This window comes from Suncus etruscus, chromosome 11 (genome assembly GCF_024139225.1).
Source record: "Suncus etruscus isolate mSunEtr1 chromosome 11, mSunEtr1.pri.cur, whole genome shotgun sequence".
Taxonomy (NCBI): domain Eukaryota; kingdom Metazoa; phylum Chordata; class Mammalia; order Eulipotyphla; family Soricidae; genus Suncus; species Suncus etruscus.
This window is the reverse complement of record NC_064858.1, coordinates 18,952,149-18,977,279: the sequence shown is the minus strand read 5'-3', so window position 1 is coordinate 18,977,279 and position 25,131 is coordinate 18,952,149. Positions and strand designations below refer to the sequence as shown.

The 25,131-nt window shown below is 49.3% G+C and overlaps 1 protein-coding gene across 1 annotated transcript in view; it reads right to left on the bottom strand.

Moving 5' to 3' along the window:
• The window catches only part of DENND5B (DENN domain containing 5B), a 59,668-nt gene that overhangs the window by 27,530 nt on the left and 7,007 nt on the right, over positions 1-25,131 (bottom strand). Inside the window, 2 exon segments of the mRNA XM_049783777.1 lie at positions 2,719-3,391; positions 7,939-8,048. Of these exon segments, the coding sequence (XP_049639734.1) occupies positions 2,719-3,391; positions 7,939-8,048 (783 nt within the window).

The following is a 25,131-nucleotide window of genomic DNA, read 5'->3' as shown; positions in this document are numbered from 1 at the left end:
ATAAAATGCATGATCAAGAAAATAATTACTGAAGAAAGATGAACAAACCTGAATCAATAAAAAGAAAGCTGGTGTCTATGTGAAGCATAAGGCTGAATATCTGAGGAGGGCAGGTAGCTTCTGATACCCCAGAACCTTCACATGACACAAGCACAAAATATTCTGGGTCCATGTCCCCTCCTGACATGTCCATTTCCCTTCCATAACTGTCTACAATCTCTTGTCCCAAACTGTCACCACCACCACCACCACCATACCCACCACTGTCCAGGGCCATCAACTGAGCAATGTCCGCACACTCCAGACGCTCCAGTATGATCCCAAGCCATGCCCAGCTTCCTCCCAACACTGTTCACCACAATCCCAATCCGTGTCTGAAGGTTCTTTCAGGGATATGGGGATTTCACTCACCCTGTTTGTGTGAGACTCTGGATGCATTTCCCAACACCACAAAGCTATGAAGAAATAGTATCTGAGCTCTGTGAAGTGCTGCAATGACTGACAGGCTAAAACAGTGTCAGGGGACATAGAGTTTGCAGTGAACAGCACTGTCTTGGGGAGGAGGCCCCTGTTGGGAGCCACACCCTGAGCCTGAGCATTGCATTCCCCTACAGGTGGCCTGTCCCAGGAGTAAAAGGAGCAGTTGAAATAGCAGGGTAGCAGGACCAGTGAGGGGGAGAAGATGGGGGTCTGGCTGGAGGAGATGCCCAAACTCACATGTACTTTGGAAAAATAATGAGGGGTGTTAGAGAGTACTGGAGAGCTAAGGCTCCAAACAAGAACCTCTGGTCATAGCATGAGGTAGGGTGAGGGATTGGAGCCAGAGCCAAAAATACCAGAGATGTCCCAGGAGCAGCTACAGCACTGGGCTTCCCTGAAACCAAGGCTGCTCAGCTCCCCAGAGGAAGCATGTCTTGGCCAAGGTTGAACTTTCACACAGCCCTGGAACCATGCTTCAGAGAAGGTTGGGGGTGCTGCTTTAGTTTCCCCACATGCATCTTACAGATGCTGATAGGAACATCAGACCTGGAATAAGAGTGACAGTACAGTGGGCAATGTGCTTGCCTTGCACACCAGAGTTCAATTCCTGGCATTCCATAATGTCCCCCGAGTGATTCCTGAGTGCTGACCCAGGACTGAGCTCTGCTAGGTATGATCCCAAAACAAAAAGGTAAAGAAAAAAAAGAACATCAGGATTGGGAATAAAAGTGTAGAGGCAGATAAGTACCCCAGCAGGTTCTGGGAAGAAGTAGGCACACAAGCAAATATAAAAAGCAAATATTTATGGACAGGAACAAAGCAGAGGGACATATGGTATTGGGCTAAGACCAAGACTGATTCGCTGGGTGCCACAACCTCGCAGGGACAGAGACATGGGTAGGGCCAACTACTGGCTTTGCATGTAGCCAGACCCGGTTCCTTCCCTAGCATAGCATGTGGTCCCCAAGCACCACTGGCTGTGAGTCCAAAACAAAATGAAACAGGGCCATGAACTGAAGCTATCCTATATGATCTCAGATAAGGGCATTTCAAACCCAGGAGAGCAGAGATGAGAAGGCAGGCCTGGATCTGCTTGGACCAGCGCCAGGCCAGAGGATTAGGATTTCAGAGGCAGAGGATTAGGCCAGGCTCCAGCCTGCACCCAGGACCTGTGGAGGAGCTGGGAGCAACAAGCAGGGTTTGGTGCAGCCCAGAGCACAAACAGATGAGTGGCTGGACTCAGCTCTGCATCGCCACTCCCTGAGTCTCTTTAAATAATGCACAGATCGGGGCCCGGAGAGGTAGCACAGCAGCGTTTGCCTTGCAAGCAGCCGATCCAGGACCAAAGATGGTTGGTTCAAATTCCGGTGTCCCATATGGTCCCCCGTGCCTACCAGGAGCTATTTCTGAGCAGACAGCCAGGAGTAACCCCTGAGCACCGCCGGGTGTGACCCAAAAATCAAAAAAAAAAGAAAAAAAGAGAAAAAGAAAAAAATAATGCACAGATTGCTCAGTGAGAGAACCCAGTGCAGAGAAAAGCCCAGAATGTACTAAGCCAGGGACTGGAGCAAGAGTACAGAGGGGAAGGCACTTGTCTTGCATGTGGCTGATGTGGGCTCAATCCTAGTATCCTATATGGTCCCCTAAGCACTGCCAGGATTGATCCTTGAGTGCACAGCCAATTCCTGAGCATTGCTTGGTGTGGCCCTCAACGCACCCCCTCAAAAGAAAAAAAAGAATGTCTGTATAAAGGCTGTTTACAGTGCAACTGCGTAGTAATTTTAGCAAATTGCCATTAAGTTACTGATGAGCGGGGCCAGAGAGATAGCATGGAGGTAAGGCATTTGCCTTGCATGCAGAAGGATGGTGGTTTGAATCCCGGCATCCCATATGGTCCCCGAGCCTGCCAAGAGCAATTCCTGAGCGTAGAGCCAGGAATAGCCCCTGAGCACTGCCCAGTGTGACCCAAAAAAAAAAGTTACTGATGAGCCATTTCACTTTGCAGGACACTTCAGCTATGGAGACAGACAGACACACAGACACTTCCACAATGGCAACACTCAGGCCTCTGCTCTGGGTGTCAGACCAGGTCTAGGAAATGAGTTCCTGGACACGAAAGCAAGTTCCTAAACACTCGATCTCCTCATAGGCTCCAGTTAACTCAGACCTTTCCTGGGCTCCAGAACCCACCAGGCTAGGCAGTGGGCGGACCTTGGGGCTGCCACCGGGGCTACCCACCTTGAGAGTAGAGCAGAATCTGCATCTCCAGGAGAGCACAGGTGAACACCTGCACCAAGTTCTCCAGTCCCAGCAGCTCCAGGGCCTCACGCAGTGAGAAATCAGCCAGGGGGAGTTCATCCGGGCCAGGCCGCTGGCAGACCACAGGCTCGTAGACACCATGGAACTTGAGTGAGCGCCCGGGCGGGGGCAGCGGCACCTCGTAGAGGATGTTGTGGACGTAGCTCTCGAGCGGTAGGGGTGGGGGCTGTGGTGACACCACGGCCCGGTGCAGCTGCAGCAGGAACTTTCTGCAGGCCCGCATGAAGGGCAGCGGCGCCAGGAGGCAGATGCTCTTGGATACGTACAGAGTGTCCCTGGCCAGGTCGTAGGAAGAGCCACCCGTCGGCAGTCGGGGTGGTGGTGCCCCACACTCACTCTCGTCCAGGCTGCTGGCCAGCGAGTCTGTGCTGCAAGGGGAGGAAGTACAAATGCTGCCTGCCTGCTCGGCTTGGTGCATGTGGTAGAGCGTCTGCATGGCTGCGCGGATGGGCCGGCTCATCACCTCCTCGTAGAAGGTGAGTGCGAAGCCATAGGTGCGCGAGCTGTCTTCCCGGGTGATGAGAAATGAGTGGAACTCCGGCTCCCTGCTGTCCGCCTGTGTCCTGAAAGTCAGCCCCTTGGGCATGCACAGCTGTGGGGAAGAGAGACACGTCAGCATCCAACCTCGCACAGGCCACGTCTGGGAGGCAGCTGAGAATGGCACGGTGGCGGCACACCAGGTTCTCTGCACGATGGACAGGCAGATGGACAATGGAGAAATGGAAGGACAGGTGGGCGGATGGACAGATGAATAGTCTTTCTGTGTGGGCTAAACACCAAGATTCCGGAACCAGGCAGATCAGTCTGAGAAATGTGCCCCAGCTGAAGCTGCACTCAGTCAGGCATTCTCACTCCCATTTCTTTTCTTCTGGGGATGCTATTCGGTTGAGTTGCAACCCAGGTTGCAGGAGTCAGGACATCACCTTGGAGACCGGAGCTGGAGACCTGAGCTCCAGCCTTGGGGCATCTCTGTGACCAACTGGCTGGCCTGCTTTTGTTTTGTTTTTGGGCCACACCTACTGGTGCTCAGGGGTGACTCCTGGCTCCACTCAGCAATCACTCCTGGCAGGCAGGGGGGACCATATGGGATGCCAGGCTTCAAACCACCATCTGTCCTGGATCGACTACATGCAAGGCAAATGCCCTACCATTGTGCTATCTCTCTGGCCCCTCTTTCCGATTTTTATTTAATTATTTTGGCTTCTGTGCCATACCCACTGGTGCTCAGGGGCTACTCCCAGTCCTGTGTGAGGGTCACTCCTGGAGGTGCTAGTGAATGCATATGGTCAGGGTTAGATCTGTGCTCCAGCCTCATCCCATTCTCCCCCCCCCCACCCTCTGGGATTGCAGCAACAACCGAGACAAACAGGAAAGGGCCCCTAATCCTGAGGAAGCTCCGATTCAAGGACAGATGGAACCAGAAGCCGGGGTCTAGGGAGTTCCCTGTCACCTGACAATGCATGGAAAGGAGTCCCTAATCACAACTCAGGCAGGAAAGCATGATGGACAGCACTCTCCCAAGAATGCTACCAAATATTCTGTTACAGGCAAGATGGGGTGACAACATAGTACAGGGACATGGGGGCAGGTCCCTCCTGCCTATGGCCTCTGGACCAGCACTGCAGAAAGGGTCTTTGACAAACAAAAGAGATGGGGCTGGTGGGGGCAGGACTGATGCCAAAAGTCTGAAGTAAAGAGGGTGGGAAGAGGCTGCAGAGAGCGAACCATCAGCATGGCCAAGCTGGGACAGGGGCAGCCACATGGCCAGTTGCCTGTGAGCTGACAAAGAGAGCTGAGGAACAGGCTGAGCCCTGGGCAGATCCTAAGTCTTATCTGGGACAAGCCCTACTTGACAGGGCTGCTTGCACGCCTATCCCAGGGCATGCGATCAGGTGGGGCAAAGCCAGGCAATCACTTTCCACTGTAACCCTGAAGAGGTCACTGAGGCTTGTGGCTGCATCTACACAAAATGGAAGCACCTCCTTCATCGGGACAGCGCCTGTGTGGTCTCTGCCTCTGCCACCATGCAGTCAACTGGAGCGTGGCCTTTGAGCTCACATAACTGCCTATCAAAGGGATTACCCAGGGCTGAGAGACTGGATAGGGAATCCCCTGAGCACCACCAGGAGTGATCTCTGAGCACAGAATGATCCCTAAGTGTAGAGCCTGGAGTAACCCATGAGTACAGAGGCAGGAGTGAGTCCTAAGTTCAGAACACGGGGTAAGCTCAAAGCACAGAGAAAGGAGTTAGTCCTGATCATTGCCCAGGTGTGGTCCCCAAACTAAAACAAGCATAAAACAACCTGCCAAGAAAAACAAACTAAAGTGATTTCCCATAGGTCTTGTCCCTGGTCCCTCCACGATTAGAACACTGCCAGCTGGAACATGACAAAAAACCACCTGATGCCAAGACACCATTTCCTAACAGAGAGAAATAAGGGAAGGCTAGACGCTGGAGACATTCGTGATCTAGCCTCCAGTCCTTTTCCGGCAAGTGGGATGGTCTTTCCAAGAACAGGCCTGTAGTACTGTTCTCTCTCTCCTTCCATTCTCTCCTCTAATAAAACCAGTTTTCTCTATCAGCAACCAAGAGAGACCTCAGAAACAACTGATAAAGATAATCACCTCACTTTTCTTACTTTGTCCACTTTGCACTAAGGTGCGCGCAGAAGTTTTCTGTTTGGCAAAGCTCAGATCTGGGGAACTTCATTTCTGCCTGAAGTTAATGGCCCTGATTGTGGAGCCACCATTGATGTAGTTTGCTGAAGTGGGGTTTTGCTGAAGGCAAGATGCTTTACAACTCTAGGTGGGAAAGAATGAACCTTTTGAACAAATGCACTTACCAATAAAAGGGGACGCTGAGAGCAGAGAACCTAAAGTCAAATTTAGCTTGGTGAGAGAGCAGGCCACAGGTTAAAACAATGGTGGCCGGAGAGATAGTTCAGGGATTAAATTGCTGGCCTTGCATGGGAGTGACCTGGCCAGCACATCTGGTCCCCTGAGCCCTGCCAGGAACAATCTCTGAGGGAAGAATCAGGACTAAGCCCTGAGCACCAGTTGGTGTGGCCCCAAACCAAATACTACAGAAATAATTGCTCTGCAGGCACGGGTGGGATCACCGATCAAACAGATGATTAGTGACAAGAGTCCAAGGGGCTGGTGACCCCATGTGTCCCTGGAAGCACAGGCTGTGGGGACCTGGCATGACACCACTGAAGAACCTAGGTGTGAAGCAGCACACCCCAAGCCTCTGTGCTCTGTTTTCTTTTTTTGGGGGGAGGGGGTCACACCCTGTGGTGCTCAGGGGTTACTCCTGGCTCTGCACTCAGAAGTTGCTCCTGGCAGGCTCAGGGGACCATATGGGATGCCCGAATTCAAACCGCTGTCCTTCCTGGGTCGGCTGCATGCAAGGCAAACGCCCTACCACTGTGCTATCTCTCTGGCCCCCTCTGTGCTCTGACCTTGTGTCTGACCACCTCCCACTCTACCCTCAGCATCTTCCCAGCCACTTGCCCCCAAGCAGCTGACAACTTATTTTTGGTCACTGCTGTCTGCTGACTATTTTAGTCTGTGCCAGCCCCAAACATCTAAATGTCCGTGTTCACATGAGGGATGTGAGGCTGCCTCCCCAGTCTCAGCACTATGTCCAGCATGATGGTTTCTGGATGGCGCAGTGGTGGTGACAGCTCAGGGCAAGGCCTGCTCCTTGGCATTCACTGAGCTGAACCCTAGCACTCAAGCTGCGGCGTGTGTGCTGCCAGAAAGCATGTGTATGACCAGAGCACTGCGATATCCCCTGGATGAATGTGAAATTGGGGTTAAGTCAGGGTGTTAAGTCAGGAGTCAGGGGTCAGGGGAGGCAGCCTGCTGGCATTCTCTACCTAATCTGCATTGTGCTTCCTACCTGAAATCTACCTCCCCCCAGTTGTTATCCTTCTACTCTTATGCATGTCCCTACATTTACATGAATCTCACTGGGGCCCCTGGAATATTTTGAAGACCCTATTTTCTGAGCTAGAGAATGAGAACATGTGGACCCACCTCTTACCCTCGTCTCAAATGGGAAAGAACTAAAGCTCAGAGCCTGCCTGGGTGCAAGCCATGGCCTCTGTGTTGTAGGCTGGTACCCCTTCCCTTCCAGCAGCACAACACAATGGGCTCAAGGGTTCTGCTCTTAATATGGTTCTGATTTGGGGACCTGGGGAAGGAGACCAGGGCTCACACAGAAAGGAAGTGCTTCACCTCTACGTCACATGCCTGGTCCCCTTTATAATTTTTTGGTCAAAGTACCTGTAACCCTTTGCAGAGGCTCAGTATACCTGGAGTTGCCCTGTGTGAGGCCCCCAACTCTTATATTTACAAGTTCCTCAAGTTCCAGCATATCCCATAGGCAGGGCCTCTCCCATGGTCTAATATTGGCCCAACTGTATTTTTCTCCTTTTCCAGGGAGGAGGTCTAAAACCACACCAGCTGCTCCAGCAGTATTGGTGGTTGGAACGTGGGCCTACTGCATGCAGGATGTAAGTTGCCTGCCTATTTTTGAGCATCTCTGAAGGGAAACACCACAGATGCGTGATGCCTATTCAAACCTGGCAAACTATGCTGACTGTACTGCATCAATTCAAATCCTTCCTATCACCCTAAAGTGCATGCAATGGGGATTCTGAGTCCTTCCTGGGGGCAAGAGGCAGCCACAGAACATCCTCAAAATATGGAAACTGTTGCCCTGTTCCTTTCCCAGCTCCTCAGATGGACAGAAGCAAAGCAATGAACCAACTATACAAACCCAAGCATGCATGACCAAGGAAGAGGGGACATGCCTTGGGAGGTGCTGGGTACTTTTATTGAAGGTACAGTTCCTCAGCTCCCCAAGCTCTATATACCAGACCTATAAAGTGCACAAAATATGATCTGGCATACTGTTTCTATAAGAGCTGAATCAGGGCCAGGATATGATAAAGATATGAGTCCCTGATTTAGTCCGCGGCATCAGCAGGTGTGGACCCTATACTATGAAGTCACAATAGTGAAAGGACTGAATCACATGACATGATGTCCACATTCATGACATGATCACGAGTGCTACTGTAACCACATCAAGGGCAGGCACTGGGACCAGGACAGGAGGCAGGCTCATACCAGGTTGACAGCATCCTGGTCAAAGGGGTTCCACTCCACGTTCTGGGGGTAGTGTGCCAGGACTTTGGACTTGAATGTTCTTCTCAAAGGGCTCTGGTCAAAATTTTCACCTGTGACAAACAACAATGATTAGTGAACAGATAAGAGATCTATGACAAGCAGGCCGCAGCTCTGCACTATGCGTGAGTTCAGTAACAGGGACGTCTGCCTCTGACTCAGCTGAGTGGGAGAAAGAACTCTCAACATGAGACACACGGTTTTTTTTTGGAGGGGGGCCACACCTGGTTACATTCAGAGGTTACTCCTGGCTCTGTGCTCAGAAATTGATTACTCCTGGCTTGGGGGACCATACGGGATGCCTGGGGATCAAACTGCAGTCCATCCTAGGTCAGTCACATGCAAGGCAAATTACCTACCACTGTACCACCGCCCTGGCCCCAGAGACACACATTTAAGTATGCCAGCATAGATGTAAAAAATTCAAGTGACTCTAAAATCATGCTGAATCTATGCCAGTAAGTCTCATTCCAGTCCAGTCATTGTACTCGCCCAGTACATGGTGATAAAAATATATTTGAGGACTTTTTCTCCTACAGTGTTAGGGATGAATCTGCAGTCCATCTGTGGACTGGTTCCAGCTAAGAAACTGCTTCAGGAGCTGTAGAGAAAGGACATCAGGGGAGGCACCTGCCTTGGCACACAGCTGATTGGGGTTCCATCTCTGGGAGATCTCAGACCATGGAGCCAATAGTAAGCCCAGAACACTGCCAATGTGACAAAAAATGAAACAACAGATAACAGCCTGAACCAAGTGAACCCGGATACAGGGTTCCAAGCAGGCATCTGAGGAATGTGACAAACTCCCCTGGTGTTGGTGACAGAATTTGGAGCAGGAGTGCGGACTGGACGCTCGCCCCTGAGCAGAGATGCCTGCTCTAGGCCCAACTCTAGGCCCAGTCACCATTCTACAAAGGAGAAGGGGATTAGACGTGGATCTCAGAAGGCTGCTGGGCACAGTGTGGCTCCATGGTACAGCGCAAGCTCCCTCTTAAGTGTGAAGCCTGGGGTCTCATCACCCCCCAAAAAAGAGAAAAGAAAAGAAAAAGAAAATATGAAAAAAATTCAGTACTGGCTACTGGCTCTCTAAGCATTGCTCCAACAGGGAATTCTCAAGAACCCAGCGCCCCCAAGGGCATTATTTCATAAATATTTCATAAAAGTGGGAGGACTTAGAATTCTCAGTATCAGGGCTGAGAACTTGGCGCCTGTCCTGCATCCTAACTGAGGGGCTGTGACATCAGACTGTGCCTTGGCCAGGCACACAGGGAGAGCCAGTGAGTTCTGACATCGAGTCAGTCAAAGGGCAAAAACAATGAGAGATGGGGCCGGAGCTATATTACAGCTGGCATGGTGCTTGCCTTGCATGTGGCCAACCTGGATTTGATACCTGGCATCCAATTTGGTCCCCTGAGCATACCAGGAATGATTCCTGAGCACAAAGCTAGGAGTAACCCTGAGTATAACCAGGAATGCCTCCCCCCAAAAAAACATACACAAAAAAAAAAAAAAAACCCAAATCCAAAACAGGGAGAGAAGCCATCGAGGCTCCTCCATGTGCAGGACTACCTATGTGCTTAGAGAGAGGCACTCCCAGGCAGGCACATACCTTCAGGGGGCTGCTCTAAGGCAATGGTGGTCCTGGGTGTCAAGAGATCCCAGAAGTCATGCTGAGATTCCTTCCAGGCAGTTCCTCTCTCCCCTCTCTGGGTGCGGCCTCACAGGGAGCCCCCAGGATCAAGAGCAAAAATCAGGTTGCAAGAAGGCTGGTTTCAGAGGGAGACGGGCCGGTGTGTAGACCAGATTTTCATGCAAACACCAGGGATTTCCACTCATTTAAAAAAATTCACATACACACACAAAAAAATCACATTTGGGACCAGAGTAACAGCACAACGGATAGGGTGCTTGCCTTGCATGTGGCCAAGTTTGATCCCTGGTATCCTATATGGTCCCCCGAGCCTGCCAGGAATAACTCTGAGCATCCCCAGGTATGGCCCAAAAAACAAAAACCAACGAAAAAAACAATCAAAATTCCCATTTCATATTATTTTAAATCAGAGGGGGAAAAAAGAGCTTAAGTTCCATCCTAGTACTAAAGATCTGAGTCCTCTTGTGTGTGTCTGACATGAGACTCCAAACTCTGCACCAGGGAATCCACAGGTGCCAGAACTGCTTTCACAATCCACGTGCAAGTACAGTGAGGACACAGGGCAAGGAAGCCACTCTAATTCGGGAGTGAACTCTTCACCCACTTACCGTCCAGCACCCTCCTGAAACCCGAGTAACGTAGCAAAGCGGCCTCCACTCCCAGTGGGAAGGATGCACATGTCAAAGCCATGTCTGGCCTTTTCAATATGATTATTCTGTTAAGTAGGGCCCCCCACAGCATCTAAAGCGCAATAAAAGAGCCAGAACAGAGAAGCAAAAGTACCTCCTTAGAAGTTCACAGAAATTAAAGAGAGGGGGAATAAAAATCCATGAGCAGTAGCACAAATCTAACAGAAAGAATAATGGAATCACCACCACCACCATCACCGCCACCAAAACTACCACCATGATTACTGCCATCACCAAACCACCATTATCAGCACCATCATTTCCACCGTCACCAGGACTGGCTAGGCTGTTTAAAAAGGGACCAAATAAGAACAAGCATCGCTACATATACAGCTATCTTGGCAACTATTGTTTTGAAAAGAAAAATTAAGGGAAGAAGCAATTAAGAAATCCTGCTGTCTCTGCTACAGATTTGGAGACAAGAGGATCCAGCTGTTGTTTCTGGGTCTCAGGAGAACAGCGAATGTGGCAGTGTCTCCAGGAGATGTGAGACAGGAGAGAGATCTATTCCACTCCTTTATTCTGAATTTGGGCTTAGAATTTAATTGCTAGGACTTAGAAGGAATGATCAAAGAATCTGAATTCTCATGAAATGCAAATGGCAAAGAAGCGCCCTTTACTGAATAGTAACTTTACCTTCAGAAAGTGGCAAGGAGCACACACTGTGCAAACAGTCCTCTCTCACCACACAGAGCCTGGATCTTGTGTGAGTGTCTCAGGCATCTCCCAGAACACTTAAACTGCAATTATGATTTTCCTCTGGAGCCTGGGGCCTACTAGCCAAGAGAGTGTGGACTAATGAATAGGTTTTTTTCAAAGTTTGAAATTGGGATCTGTATGGAAATGAAGATGCAAATGAGAACAAAATTTTAAAAAATAGTAGCTAATTTTTTCCCAAGCAAAACAGAATAAAGAAAATAATCATGATAGGGCTTAGAGTGACTTAATGATCTCCAACATCCCAATCTTTTTTTTTTTCTTGACATTTTTACCTGAGGCAGCATTTGTTGCATCTGCGTTCCTGCCGTGTCGATCTGCTTCTAGCCATTGGAACAAAACTAATGATACAACAGAAACAAAAGGCTGAATGAACAGACACAAAAACAAATTGTACCCAAAAAGTCAAGTGTCTTCAAAAGGATGAAAACTGAGAATAAAAGGGTAAATGAAGAGCAATGAAACATTCATAGGAATGGATGAAGCTGAGCTGGACATGGCATCGTGTATAAGCTGCCACCAATGCTGGGATCATTCTGTCCATGGAGGCTTCGAAGCCTCACAGCTGTTCCCTGGAACCAGGCATAAGGCTACTGTGAAGTCCAGGGAGACACTCCTGCTCCATGGCCATGAGTGGTTGACTGTGACCATCACAGGGGCAACCGCTAGATAAGCAGTCCTGGGTTTAGTACATCCACTGGGAAACAGTAGGAATACACTCTGGTGAATGCAGGGCTTCATGGTTCACCATTTTCCCCCAGGGCCCTCCCAGCTCCACCCCCAGGGAAGAGGACAGGCCTGGCTCTGAGGACAAGTTGAGGACATTGCCTGCAGTGATAGATACAGGATAGGTCTGCAGGGATGCACCATTGAGGAAAGACTGCTGAGACATGGCTTCTCCCTCCCAACACAACTATGAACATGAACATAGGGACACCTACTTTCAGGACACCATAAACATAAGGGTGCAGCCTCCAAGTGCCCGCATCTTGGTCACATTTGAAGGACCAGGGAGAGAGCACTGGGGAACGAGGTGGCATTTACTATGCATGTGGCCAACCTGGGTCTCATTCTTGACACTCCATACCTAGATCCCCGAGCCCACCCTGAGTGATCCCTGAGTGCAGAACCAGGAGGAAGCCCTGTCCACCAACGGCTGTGGTCCCAAACCAAACTAAAATACAAAAAGAAAATGTGTCATGCTGGGTTGTGCTGAGGGCACCACGGCACATGGAAGACACAGGCATTGTGACCTGTCAGCGCTCAGTGGCAGGTGAGGATGGTTGGCAAGTGTGAAGCTGCCTGACATCGATCTTTGGGGTGAGGCCCTTGGATTGGAATCTACAAAGGCTGTCACACAAATTGGGGACTCAGGCAGGCTTCCTCCAGTGTTCCCTTCCCAAGATGATGTACAAAGCCCAAGGGACCAATGGTCAGCTTGAAAAGGCTGCACCCATGACCCCGCACCCCAGCCCTATGGCAGACGTCAGGGAGCCGGTGCCTCATGGCATGAACAGAACTAGGGCTGAAAAGTTCTTCCTCGAACACTCCCAAGAATCCTGCACTGAAGGTTTCCACTCCATCCCACCCAGTAGGACCCACAGCCTAGACGCCAAGGCTGGAGGGCTAGAAAACTAGGTGCAGGCAATAGAGAGCAATAGGTAATGGATGTGGATAGGACACAACAGCCAGGGAGATACGAGCTCTTTCCAAAATCTTCTCTCCAGAGACGAGTGAAGAGAGACGGTGATGGTGTGATACCTCAGGGTCAGCTGCTATGGGGCAGGAAGGGAAGGAATGGACCTGGACCAGACATGAGCAACCTGCCATTCTGGAGTCTGCAGCCAAGATAGAAGCATCTGGAGAGTAGCAGAGGCACAAGGCCCTCAGTGGACCTTGGAAGCAGGCAGTGTGGGTATCTCAGGCCATGATGAGGAAAGAGGTCCTGGGGCTCATGGGGAACAGGCTGGGCAGGCAGAGGCACAGGTTGGAGGGAGGGCAGCACAGTCCGAGGATGAGAAGTGTGAAGAAGGCCACTCGGCCCTCTGTGTTGAGGTCATGCAGACCTCTGTGCTTGCTTGGACCATGTGGGAGGAAGTGCCTCCCTGACAAGCCCATGTTCAGCTCCTGGTGAGGGACCTTGAGGCTGGTAGGGAACAGGATTCAGGACAGCTGCATCACACAACAGTACCACCAACCAAGCACCAGCCCCAGAGCTCAGAGAAAGTCTATGATGTGCTATGAAGGGGACCTAAAGGTGTAAAACAGACTATGTGGCCTCCCATTGTCCTGGGCCTGGAATGCAGGTGCGTGTCCGTGTGTTAAGGCCCCTTGTGACAGGATCCAGGGCTCACAGCCACTTCTCCTGGCTCCCTCCCAAAAGGCCCACCGCTGAAGACACACACATAGACGTATCTGCACACATGAATCACTCCCTGGATCCCTCTTATACACATGGGTTCTTGCCCCTGATGGCATTTAGAGCCGGCTAAGACCATCCAGGATAATCCCTCCAATTCCAAAATCCTCCACTGATGGAAATGGGCCAAGCCCCCACAGCCACCCCATCACAAGAAAACCCAGTAGCCCCATTTCCCAGCTGAAATAGCTGCTGCTCCTCCATAAGCTCCCAAAGAAAATAATGGCCACCAGATCAGCCCAGTTCTGGCTGATACCTCTATGACATTTTCAGGAAGGTGGAGGTAAATTCCTCTTTCTGCAAGAACTACAGCAGTCCAACCCCACACCCTACACTTTCTAGGAGAAATAGCCCAGCTTTGGGGCCAGCGAAGTGGAACTAGAGATAAGGTGTCTGCCTTGCAAGCGCTAGCCAAGGAAGGACCGAGGTTTGATCCCCCGGCATCCCATATGGTCCCCCCAAGCCATGGGCAATTTCTGAGCGCTTAGCCAGGAGTAAGCCCTGAGCATCAAACGGGTGTGGCCTGAAAAAACAAAAAACAAACAAACAAACAAACAAAAAAGAAATAGCCCAGCTTCATGTTTGAACCTTATCAAACTGCCAAGCCACCTAATGTGTTTTAGATCTACAAATGGCCATGCAATACCTCCATCCATCCAGTAGTATCACAGGAAATCTGATGGGAAAGTTACATAGTAATCTACCAAGCTCGTGAGCCAAAACAGTAACACAGAAGGCTCAACACAGCCCAGAAAATCTTTAGACACTGACTTTAGTAACACCACAGAGAGATAACAATATTTCAAATTGAACTCTTGTTGATCTAAGTTTTGATCATGCCATTTGCCTTTGTGTTGTAACAAACCATTTAAATAAAGTTGTTTGTGTCTTCAGGGGTTAGACCAGGGTGATGGGTGAAAAATTGGGGACAATGGTGAAGAGAAGGACACGTTGGTGTCAGGATTGGTGTTTGAAAATTTAATGCCTGAAATGATTGTATTATGAGCAACTGGGTAAAATCATGATGTCATGATAAAATTTTTTTTAAAGTCCCAGGGCTGGAGAGATAGCATGGAGGTAAGGCATTTGCCTTTCATGCAAAAGGTCGCAGGTTTGAATCCTGGCATCCCATATGGTTCCCCGAGCCTGCCAGGAGCGATATCTGAGCGTAGAGCCAGGAGTAACCCCTGAGCGCTGCCAAGTGTGACCCAAAAACAAAACAAAACAAAAAAAAGTCCCTACTAACCATCATTTGAGAAGATACTTTTTCTTTTTTCTTTTTTTTTTGGGGGGGGCGGGGTCACACCCGGCAGCTCTCAGGGGTTTCTCCTGGCTCTCAGAAATTGCTCCCAGAAGGCTCAGGGAACCATCTGGGATGCCAGGATTCAAACCACCGACCTTCTGCATGAAAGGCAAACACCTTACCTTCATGCTATCTCTCTGGCCCTGAAGATACTTTTTCTGAATCAAGTCACATCTACATTCCTCAGATGATGCCCCAAGATGAGAAGGGCAGGATTCAGCCTCACACCAGGGTAAGAATATGAAAAAAACATTTTCTCAGCTGTGATATTAGCATGGTCCTCAAAGGCAGCCACATCTGGGGTTGTGTGTACTGAGAAAATGAACTGGCACATGTGTATCTGAGAATGTTTAGCAAACAGGTACCTTGAAAGCAGAGAACACACAGACATGTGGAACGCCACAAGTAAAAGCAGCACCAAGTATGGGCTTCACTATTCTGTGACTTTTTGGGGGGGAGCCCCCAACATTGGTAAAGGCTTACTTCTGACTCTATACTCAGGAATCACCCTTGGTAGGGCTCAGAGTACTATATGGGGTGCTGGGAACCAAACCATATGCATATGGATCGAGCCATATGTGAAGCAAGTGCTACCTCTGTACTCTCTCTCTCCAGCCTATACACTAACTTCTTTGTGTTCTTTTAGAATAAAAAAAAGGTGGGGGGCAGTCTGGATGTGGCTTAGCAGGGGCCTTGCCTGTGTGAGGGTCCGAGCTTGACTCCAGCACTACTAGGCCTTCTGAGCATCTCTGAGTATACCCACGCCGTTGTAGCCAGCAGTAAGTGTTTTTGTTTTGTTTTGTTTTGAATTTCATAAAATTGAATCAGTGTGAAATACACAGTTATATGACCATTTATTTTGGTTTTCAGACCATACTTGGTGGCCTCCATGAGCGGCTCCTGAGTATTGCTGGGAGCTGCTCCAGAGTGCCTGAGGGACCATTTACTGATGCAATGGGAAGTGGGTTCCTGAACATAGAGCCTGCCCCTCCCCACAAAATAGAAACAGTAAAGGAAATTCAGGGCTGGATACTCTCTGCAGCAGGTATTTGGGTCCTATACCCAGCAACACATATGATCCCTAGGTGTGATCCAGAGCAGTCAGGCATAAAATAGGACGGAAAGGAGAGAATGATAGAAGGAGGAAGGAAGGAAAGAAGGAAGGAGCGAGAAAGGAAATAGGATGAAATGTTCAGAATGGTGGCAGTTACATTCATACTGCTAAAACGGCAAGGTTTTATTTTCTAGCTTTCTTTACTGGCATTCATTTGTGCTTTTTATTCTCAGGCTATAAACCACCCTTGAGCACATCACAGACAAACCAGCAAGCTTTTTTATTAAGCATGACTGGCCTGTATCAAACGCCATTGCCTATACAAAAGGGCATCGTTTTAGGGAGCTACCCAGAAGCAAACAAAGATCTGGGTACATTTATGCCCTGTCCCACTGGGGCCATTTGCAGGAAGATGCAGGACCTGCAAATGGCAGCTCAGGGCTGTGCATCCCAGGCAGTTGGCACTGGCTGTGTGTCAGTGTCCAGGGGAAATGAGTTCTCCTCAGACACCATGGCAGCCAGAATCAATTTTGAGTTTACAGTCAGCAGAGTGAGTTTCCAAAAGTACCACATAGACATCTTCCCACTCGTTGGCCATAACACATGCATTGTGCTAGAATGCACAGCTGAGACTGGGTCAGTCATAAAGACAAGAACACCTGAACTCCTCAGGGCCCAGTCTGGCAGTGACAGACAGGAAGTCCTGCCTAAGAGGACCCAGCATCGCAGAGCAATTCAATCCTGGAATCTCAGGGAATGTGCCTGTAGTTCCACAAGACCTACATAGATGCATAGAACATGCATAAGCTCACCCACACATGTATCACACACATGCATACCCCATGCCCTATGCACACACATACATGTACCCACATAGAAGCACCCACCCACCCACATATGCATGCATCTCCTTTGTCTGCTGTCTGCTCAGGCACTTACCCCAGGGCCAGGCACTGCTCATGCTGTGCTAGGTACTTTGGGCAGCCCCTCCCCAGTCCCCAAGAAAAAAAGGCAAAGATCGCCTTTGAAGTCAGCAGCAGGACCCCAGCAAAGTCAATTCTGAATGAACAACTGGGGCCCAGGCAGATCTGTGAGGTCAGCAGCTGTGCCAGGAAGGGGCAATGTTGAAAATGGCTATGTGACACAGACAAAACCCTGCATACCTGCCTCACTTAGTCTCACTCAGGGGAACACACTCAGGTCCCCTGGGGTCACAATCAGGGCCATAATCAAGGTCATGTTCAAGGTCATGCTTAGGGACAGACCTATGTCACATTCAGATCCCTTTAGGTCATATTCAAGGTCAAAGTCACACTCAGATACCCTCAGGTCATATTCAAGGTCATGGCACTCTACAGCATCAGGGGGAACAGGTGGCTGGTGTCATCTCTGCTGTTTGGGTCACTCTTCCCTTTCTATGTCACAAGCAAGCCAAAGGTGGGATTTCTAGGTAACAGTGACACCAGGACCCCTGCTGCCTGATGGGAGGAGGTATGAGATGCTAGCATCTGTGCTAATCACAGAATGGATGAAGGAAGCAAGTGACATTTTGGGAGACATGGGCTGAGTCACTTTCTCAGGATCCTGATGGCCCCCTCAATCCCAAGCACCCCATGAGCTTCCCTGAATGCCACCAGAAGTGGCCTCTGAACATTGCACCAGGAATCAGTCCTGAGCACAGAGCTGGGAGTGAACATAGCATTAGGTGTGGTCCCTGAACACCACCAGGTGTGGTCTTTGAGCACAAAGCCAGGTGAAATGCCTGAACACTGCCAGGAGTGGTCCCTGAGTATTGCCAGATGTAGACCAAAAACAGAAAGGTAGGGCTGGAGAAATAGCCCAACTGTAGAACAATTGCCCTGCATATGCCATGCCTGGGGTGCGATCCCTGGCACCACACATATAAAGTGGGGCTCCCCACAAGCATAGGTTCAAGCAGCAGGCAGTAGACCCCTGGGAGCATGTTGCAGTCCTGAGAGGGACCCCCACCAACCAGTATCTCTATTATCAAAGAGCCCAGGCTACGGGGCTCATAACTATGGGGATGTACCTGGACCACAGCAGAGGAAAATCTTGTGATACCATAGTGTACATTATGGTTAAGTAAAAGGGGCAACAGGTTTAAGTAAATTTTATTAATACAACAAGTACAGTTACAAGCGACTTAGTTATGAAAGATAAGGACTGGGGGTGGGGAGGAGGGAAATTTGGGACATTGGTGGTGGGAATGTTGCACTGGTGAAGGGGGGATGTTCTCTACATGACTGAAACCCAACTATAATCATATTTGTAATCAAGGTGTTTAAATAAAAATATTAATTGAAAAATAAAAAGAAATAAAAAAGAAAGATAAGGACTGTAACTGAATCATAATTTACATGTGTGGCTTTGGTCCTTCCAGGTAGATTCTGTCTGGTACACAAGACAATCCATCCCAGATACGTGAAGGGACTCTAGTCCTAATACATAGAATCTAGACATTATTCATGAAGAGGATCTGACACATCAGTGATCTAATCATAACATACATTGATCACCTATTCCTGAAGAAGGAACAACCAATGAACACAACCAACAACACAACCAATAAAACTAATTCTCATGTGCAAAGCAGCCCGGGCTGGTCCTGAGTTTATCTCTGTTCTTTTACTTTAAGGACCCTGCTTTTCGTAAGGGCCAGGATGTGGACTCTTGGACAATGAGAAACGGGAAATTGCTCTGGGTCTAGAGCCAGACCTTCCTCTGCTCTGTTGGGCTTCTCCCACCAGCAACACACACACACACACACACACACACACACACACACACACACAAAACCACGATTTATGCAGTGCCTGAGCAGAACTGCATGATATGGGTCCTGCCTGACACAACCCCCAGCGGTTGAGCAAGGCCTTCACCTCATGACTAGAGAGCTACATGGCAATACACCTTTTCAAACTGAGAGAAATAGGCCAAAGTTCAAGTGACAAGTACTCGGTGACTAATAGATCCACATCCCCAGCACAGAGTCCGCTCAGGAAATGCCTCAAGAAGGGTAGCAAGGCCATCCTGGGCCAGAGCTAGAAGGCCAGAGAAGGGCGAGGCTGCTACTACATCATCTTCTGAGAATAGTATTATGGGCTCTGAAATCTAGTCTGAAAAGAATGGGCAAAATGAGCTGTCAAAGGACACCCCAAGCACTGGCTGGCCACACCCTAACCTCAAAGTACTGACAGAATCCATCAATTATGACCCTTAGGCTGGAGTGGCCATATGCTGCCTGCCGTCCCAGGTCAGAGCTCCTGGCAGCCTTAGTGGGTGCACACACACACACACACACACATACACACACACACATTCACATGCATGCCTCTTCCAACACATTTACACCTATACACACAAACTCACAGACCTTCTTACATTCATACACACAATCATGCACTTTCCAACGCACTTACATATACACCTATTCATGCACACACATGCACCTTCCCACATAATTTTATATAAACTCGTATACTTACACACTTACGTACCCTTTTACATTCATACATATATTTATGAATCTTCTCACACTCATGCATTTTCTAACATTCATACAAACTCCTGAACCTTCTCACACTCACACACTCACTCATGTACCTTCTCACACACTACACACAAACTCACACACTAATATTTATAGACACATAATCATATCCATGTATTCTCACATGCACTTGCACACGACTACACAGCCTACACCCACCTATGTATGCAAACACACAGATGATCTCTAGAGCAGAAGGCCAGGGTTTTGCAGGCCTAGGTGAAAGCTGTGTGTAACCTGGTCAGGTACTGCAGTGCAGGCCAGCCTGACTGGCTGAGCATTTAACCAAATGTCAAATGACCACACACAAAGGGGTGGATCAATTCCTAAACACTGCCCAACAAATTCTCCTACTCAAAATAAGTCTCCAGACATCCATTTTATTGAGGATAAATGTTTACACTCGGGTAGAATTTCAGTTAGTGACATAGTCTTGGTTCCCTCAATAGAACTGGAGGAGGAAGAGAAAGTAGAAAGATAGAGGGAAGAAGGGAGAGAAAAAAGGAGGGAAAGGGACAGGAAGGGTGAGAGAGGTAGGAAAGGAGGGAAGATGAAAGGAAGGAGGGAGGGAAGGTTGGTGAAAGAAAGTGGATAGAGGGAAGGAGAAACAGTGGAAGGAGGGAGTGAGGAAGGGAAGTTGGAGAAAAGAAGGAAGGTGGGTAGAGGGGAGGAGGGTAGGAGAAAAGACTAAAGCTGGAGGAGGGACAGGGAAAGAGGCATATCTCTGTGTAAGTGTGAGCCAAGGAAAGAACAGGAAGTTGGGTGTTGGGAAGAACAGGAAGTTGGGTGCTGGGAAGAATAGGAAGTTGGGTATTAGGAAGAACTGGTGGTTGGGTATTAGAAGGAATTAGAAGCTAGGTGTGAAGTTTCAAAGGGACTCTAGTTGGTTGATAGGAACAGGCAGCAGCTCCTCCTTGCTCCTAGGGACTGTCCCATTACCACACAGACATGTCCCCAAGGGCAGTGCATACTCCCTATCCCCACCTGGCCTGGACCGTGTCTGCTCTGCCCTTTCACCTTGCATACCACATTGCACCCATACTCTCTCTCTTTTTTGTTTTTTTGTTTGTTTGTTTTGGTTTTTGGGCCACACCCGGCATTGCTCAGGGGTTACTCCTGGCTGTCTGCTCAGAAATAACTCCTGGCAGGCACGGGGGACCATATGGGACACCGGGATTCGAACCAACCACCTTTGGTCCTGGATCGGCTGCTTGCAAGGCAAACACCTCTGTGCTATCTCTCCGGGCCCCACTCTCTCTTTTTTTTAAATAATATCTTTATTTAAGCACCTTGATTACAGACACGATTGTAGTTGGGTTACAGTCATATAAGGAACACCCCCCCTTCACCAGTGCAACAGTTCCATCACCAATGTCCCCTATCTCCCTCCCTACTCCCCCCCCCCCCCCCCCGCCTCTATTCAAGACAGGCATTCTACTTCTCACACTCATTAACATTGTTATGATAGTGTTCAGTGTAGTTATTTCTCTAACTGCACTCACCACTCTTTGTGGTGAGCTTCACATCGTGAACTGGCTCTTCCAGCCCTCATCTCTATTATCTCTGGGTATAATGACAGTAATGTCTTTTATTTTTCTAAAAACCCATAGATGAGTGAGACTATTCTGTGTCTATTTCTCTCCCTCTGATTTACTTCACTCAACATAATAGATTCCATGTATATCCACGTATAGGAAAATTTCATGACTTCATTTCTCCTGGCTGTTGAAGCGCATATTGATTGTTTGCTATTGTGTATAGCACTGCAATGAATATAAGTGCGAGGAAGGCATTTTTGTATTGTGTTTTTGTGTTCCTAGGGTATATCCCTAGGATTGGGATAACTAGATCATATTGGGGAGTTCAATTTCCAGTTTTTTGAGAAATCTCATATTGTTTTCCATAAAGGCTGGACTAGACGGCATTCCCACCAGCACTACTTGTTCTCATTCTTTGTGGTGTGCGCCAATCTGTGTGGCATGAGATGGTACCTCACTGTTGTTTTGATTTGCATGTCCTTGATGATTAGTGATGTGGAACGTTTTATCATGTGCATTTTACACCCATAATCTCTTCTCTTGCCATGGCCCTCATCCCTGGCTGATCTCCTAAAAGGGGTCCCACCCACCCCCAACCTCACCCCCAACACAGGCTTCTGGGCCCCTCCCATGCTGATTGCTGCCTCCAGCTGGTTCTTCTTGGAGGAACTTCTGAATCTCCTCGACCAGGTTCCGAGACTTGGGGTCTACCCAGCTACATCCACTGTGCTGCTGCCCACCTCACGCCAGCTGCCAAACAAGCCCAGTGCAGAGAGCTGAGGGCTCTGCAGTGCCAAGACAAGATGGAGGCTGAAGCCAAATCACAGGGACCCACCAGGCCCTTCCAGCTTTACCCCCTCTACCACCACCATCCCCGTCCAGAGACATGGTACCCTCTTTCCAACAACTCCCCCAAAACAGCCCCACCTGAGGGGCCCTGGAGCAAAGGTGTGAGGGGCCTGCACATACCCACACTCCTTTCTTCTGGTTGTGTGTCTCAGCTAAAAATGCCTGTTATTGTATTTGGAGGTTTGTAGCTACACCTGGTAGTGCTCAGGGGCTATTCTCTCTGTGCTTGAGAATGACCCCTGGAAATGCTGGAGGCACAGAACCTGGCTGGCTAAGTGAGTGCAGGGCAAGTTAGACCCTATCCTGCCTCCTGCAGCCATCCACATTGAAGGCCAGTCCTGCCCACACACTGTCCACAGACCCGCAGTGAGAGGCAGGGCAGGAAACTGGGTGCAGTCATCCACATTGCAGGCTGGCCTCAGTTTGTAGCCTAGCAGTTAAAGGCCACTGCCCCAAACTCTCTCTGGCTCCCCAAATATGTTTTTGTAAGAACTAAGACCAGCCAGAGGACATCGAACAATTGAAATAATGATGAAACAGGTCCCTGAATATAGAATCAGGAGGCCTAAGCCTTCAGCCCCTGTAGTTATGGCCCCAAAACAAAAACAAAATCATAAACAGAAACCAAAGTGTAAAAAAACCCTTCTCTGCTTAAGAACAGATCAGAGTCCCCTCTAATGATCTGTTTATGTTTATTTGTTTATCTGATCATCTGTTTATTCCTAGGTCAGAAAGACAGCTCCATGGCTACAAGGTGGGATGCATGAAGAGCCCATGTTTGGTTCCTCTACCACCAGATCACCCCTAAGCACTGAGTCAGAAGTAGCAGCCACATGTTGTGGCCCAAAACAACAATGAAAATAACCCATGGAGCCGGAGAGATAGCATGGAGGTAAGGCGAGCATAGAGTCAGGAGTAACCCGAGCGCTGCCGGGTGTGACCCAAAAACAAAAGAAATAAAGAAATAAAGAGATAAAGGGGGCCACTACTTCCCCAGGTCACCCACAACTCCTTCATGACTCCCCTGAGCTTGCCATAGTGTCTTTGCCCCTGGCACCACTATTGATGATTTTTTTTGTTTGTTTTTGTTTTTTGGGTCACATCTAGCAGTACTCAGGGGTTACTTCTGGCTCTGTGCTCAGAAATCACCCCGGCAGGCTCAAGGGACCATATGGGATGCTGGGATTAAAACCACTGTCCATCCCGGGTAGGCTGCATGCAAGGCAAATGCCCTACCACTGTGCTATCTCTCCAGCCCCTATTGATGATTTTCTTGGTCATTCATGCAGGGTGCTTAAAGAAGAGGTAGCCGTGCTGCGAGTTCTCTACTCGCTCTTCCCTCCAACACATGCCTGGAGATGCCCAAAGCCATGCATCCCTCACTCTCTCATGCCACAAGTTCAGTGACATGGACCTGGATGGAAAGGACAGGGATGTGTCCACACTGGGGAGACCCTGAGGACACTCAACGATTTTTTTGATTTGTTTTTGGGTCACACCTGGCGGCACTCAGGGGTTACCCCTGGCTCTGCGCTCAGAAATCACTCCTGGCATGATCAGGGGACCATATGGCATGCCAAGATTCAAACCAGGGTTCCTCCTGTGCTGGTTGCATGCAAGGCAAACGCCCTACCACTGTCTATAGGTCCAGCCCCAGACGCTCAGCATTTCTACTCCAAACCCATTCTCAGGGCAGCTAGCAAAGGGTGCAGCAACCCTCATCTACCCAGACTATGGGGTTTTCAGGTTTGGGGGCCATACCCAATGGTGCTCAGGGGACTATATGGAATACCCAGGATAGAAACTGAATCAGCTGCCTTTGTGCAAGGCAAGTGCCCTACTTGTCCTACTGCTCGAGCCCATCTCCCCAGTCTTTAAACTGACCACATGTGATATACTCCTCTGGGCCCCTACTGGTAAGAACACTAGCTGCCTGCATGACCTCATGCTTCCAGGTCCTGCAGTCTCCTGCTGGGCCCCAGCAGAGATGCTATCAGTCATGCAGGCCAGGTTATCTGAGCCCTACACATTAATATTTTACTGGATTTTCTTATTTTGGTTTTTGGGCCACACCCAGCAGTGTTCACTCAGGGGACCATATTGGATACTAGAGATTGAATGCTGGACCATGTGCCGTGCAAGTGCTTTATCCCCCTGTACTATCACTCTGGCCCCCAAAGAGATTAAAATACCTATAAAACCCACCCACAACGAGAATGTTCTCAATTCTAAGAACTTCTCTTTAAAGAGCTTAAAGCTTTATTGCTGTGTGAGAGACTGGCCAGAGAAAAGCTCAAAGGCCTAGAATCTCAGCACAAAGTGTGGGGTCAAAGGGCAGAGGCCATGCACCCTGTGCAAAGCCTGAAAGCATTCCCACACGGAGAGGAAAGCTCAGCACTGTCTGCTGAGCTTGTAGGAGGACATTTCCCTTCAGGCAAAGCCCAACTTCACAAAAAGACAGTTAGGAGCCGGGTGGGACAGAAGATAGAGTGGTGGGGAGGATGTCTGCTTTATTACACAGCGAAATGAATTCAAGCCCTGGCACTCTATTCAGTCTCCCCTGGTTCCTTGAACTTGCCAGGAGTTAAGGCCTAAGCACAGCTGAGTGTAGCCCAAAGAAGGGGTGCTGGAAGCTCCTCACTCTTCCTCAACCCCCACAACCCTGCACTCTGTCCACTCTCAGTGCGGGGCTGTCAGGGACAGCCTGTCTTAACACCCATTGATCCATACTGAGCTCTAGCATGGGGGGGGACTCTGCTCTCCTTTTTCTCTGCCATGTGACTGGGGCAGACTCCAGTCTCTCTGCCCCTATCTGGTCTCTATCTGTCCCCTCAAATTAGAGTCTGGTATATATGGGGGGTGGAGTATAGAGACATAGGCAGGAAGGTCACTATGCAGGGGGTCACGGTTGTGGGGTACAGGGCAGCCATCTCCACAGGTAACCCCACCCACACACCACAGCACCTAGGTACTGGCTGTGGGAGCCTGTGGACCTGAAAATCCAAATAGGAACTTAATGATCCTAGACAGACAGAAGGGGAGAGAGACAGGAGACAGGAAAGTATCCTGGGAGAAAGGCTGAGAAAAGCTTCAGCTGCCCATACCCCCAAATCCCCTCACTAGGGGCCTAGGACAGGAATCTCCTTCCCAACCCTGGCTCACTCATGTCCTAGAATAAACCATGAGCAGCCAGTCCCTGAGGAAAACAAGTAGGAAGCTGGGGACAGAGGCCAGCATCCGCTTCTGCTGGAGATGGAGGACGGGGTTCAAACCCATAAGGAGATTCAAGGGCCACTGGAATCCTGAAGTGAAGCAAATCAGAGGGGTCCAGAGCAAGAAGAGAAG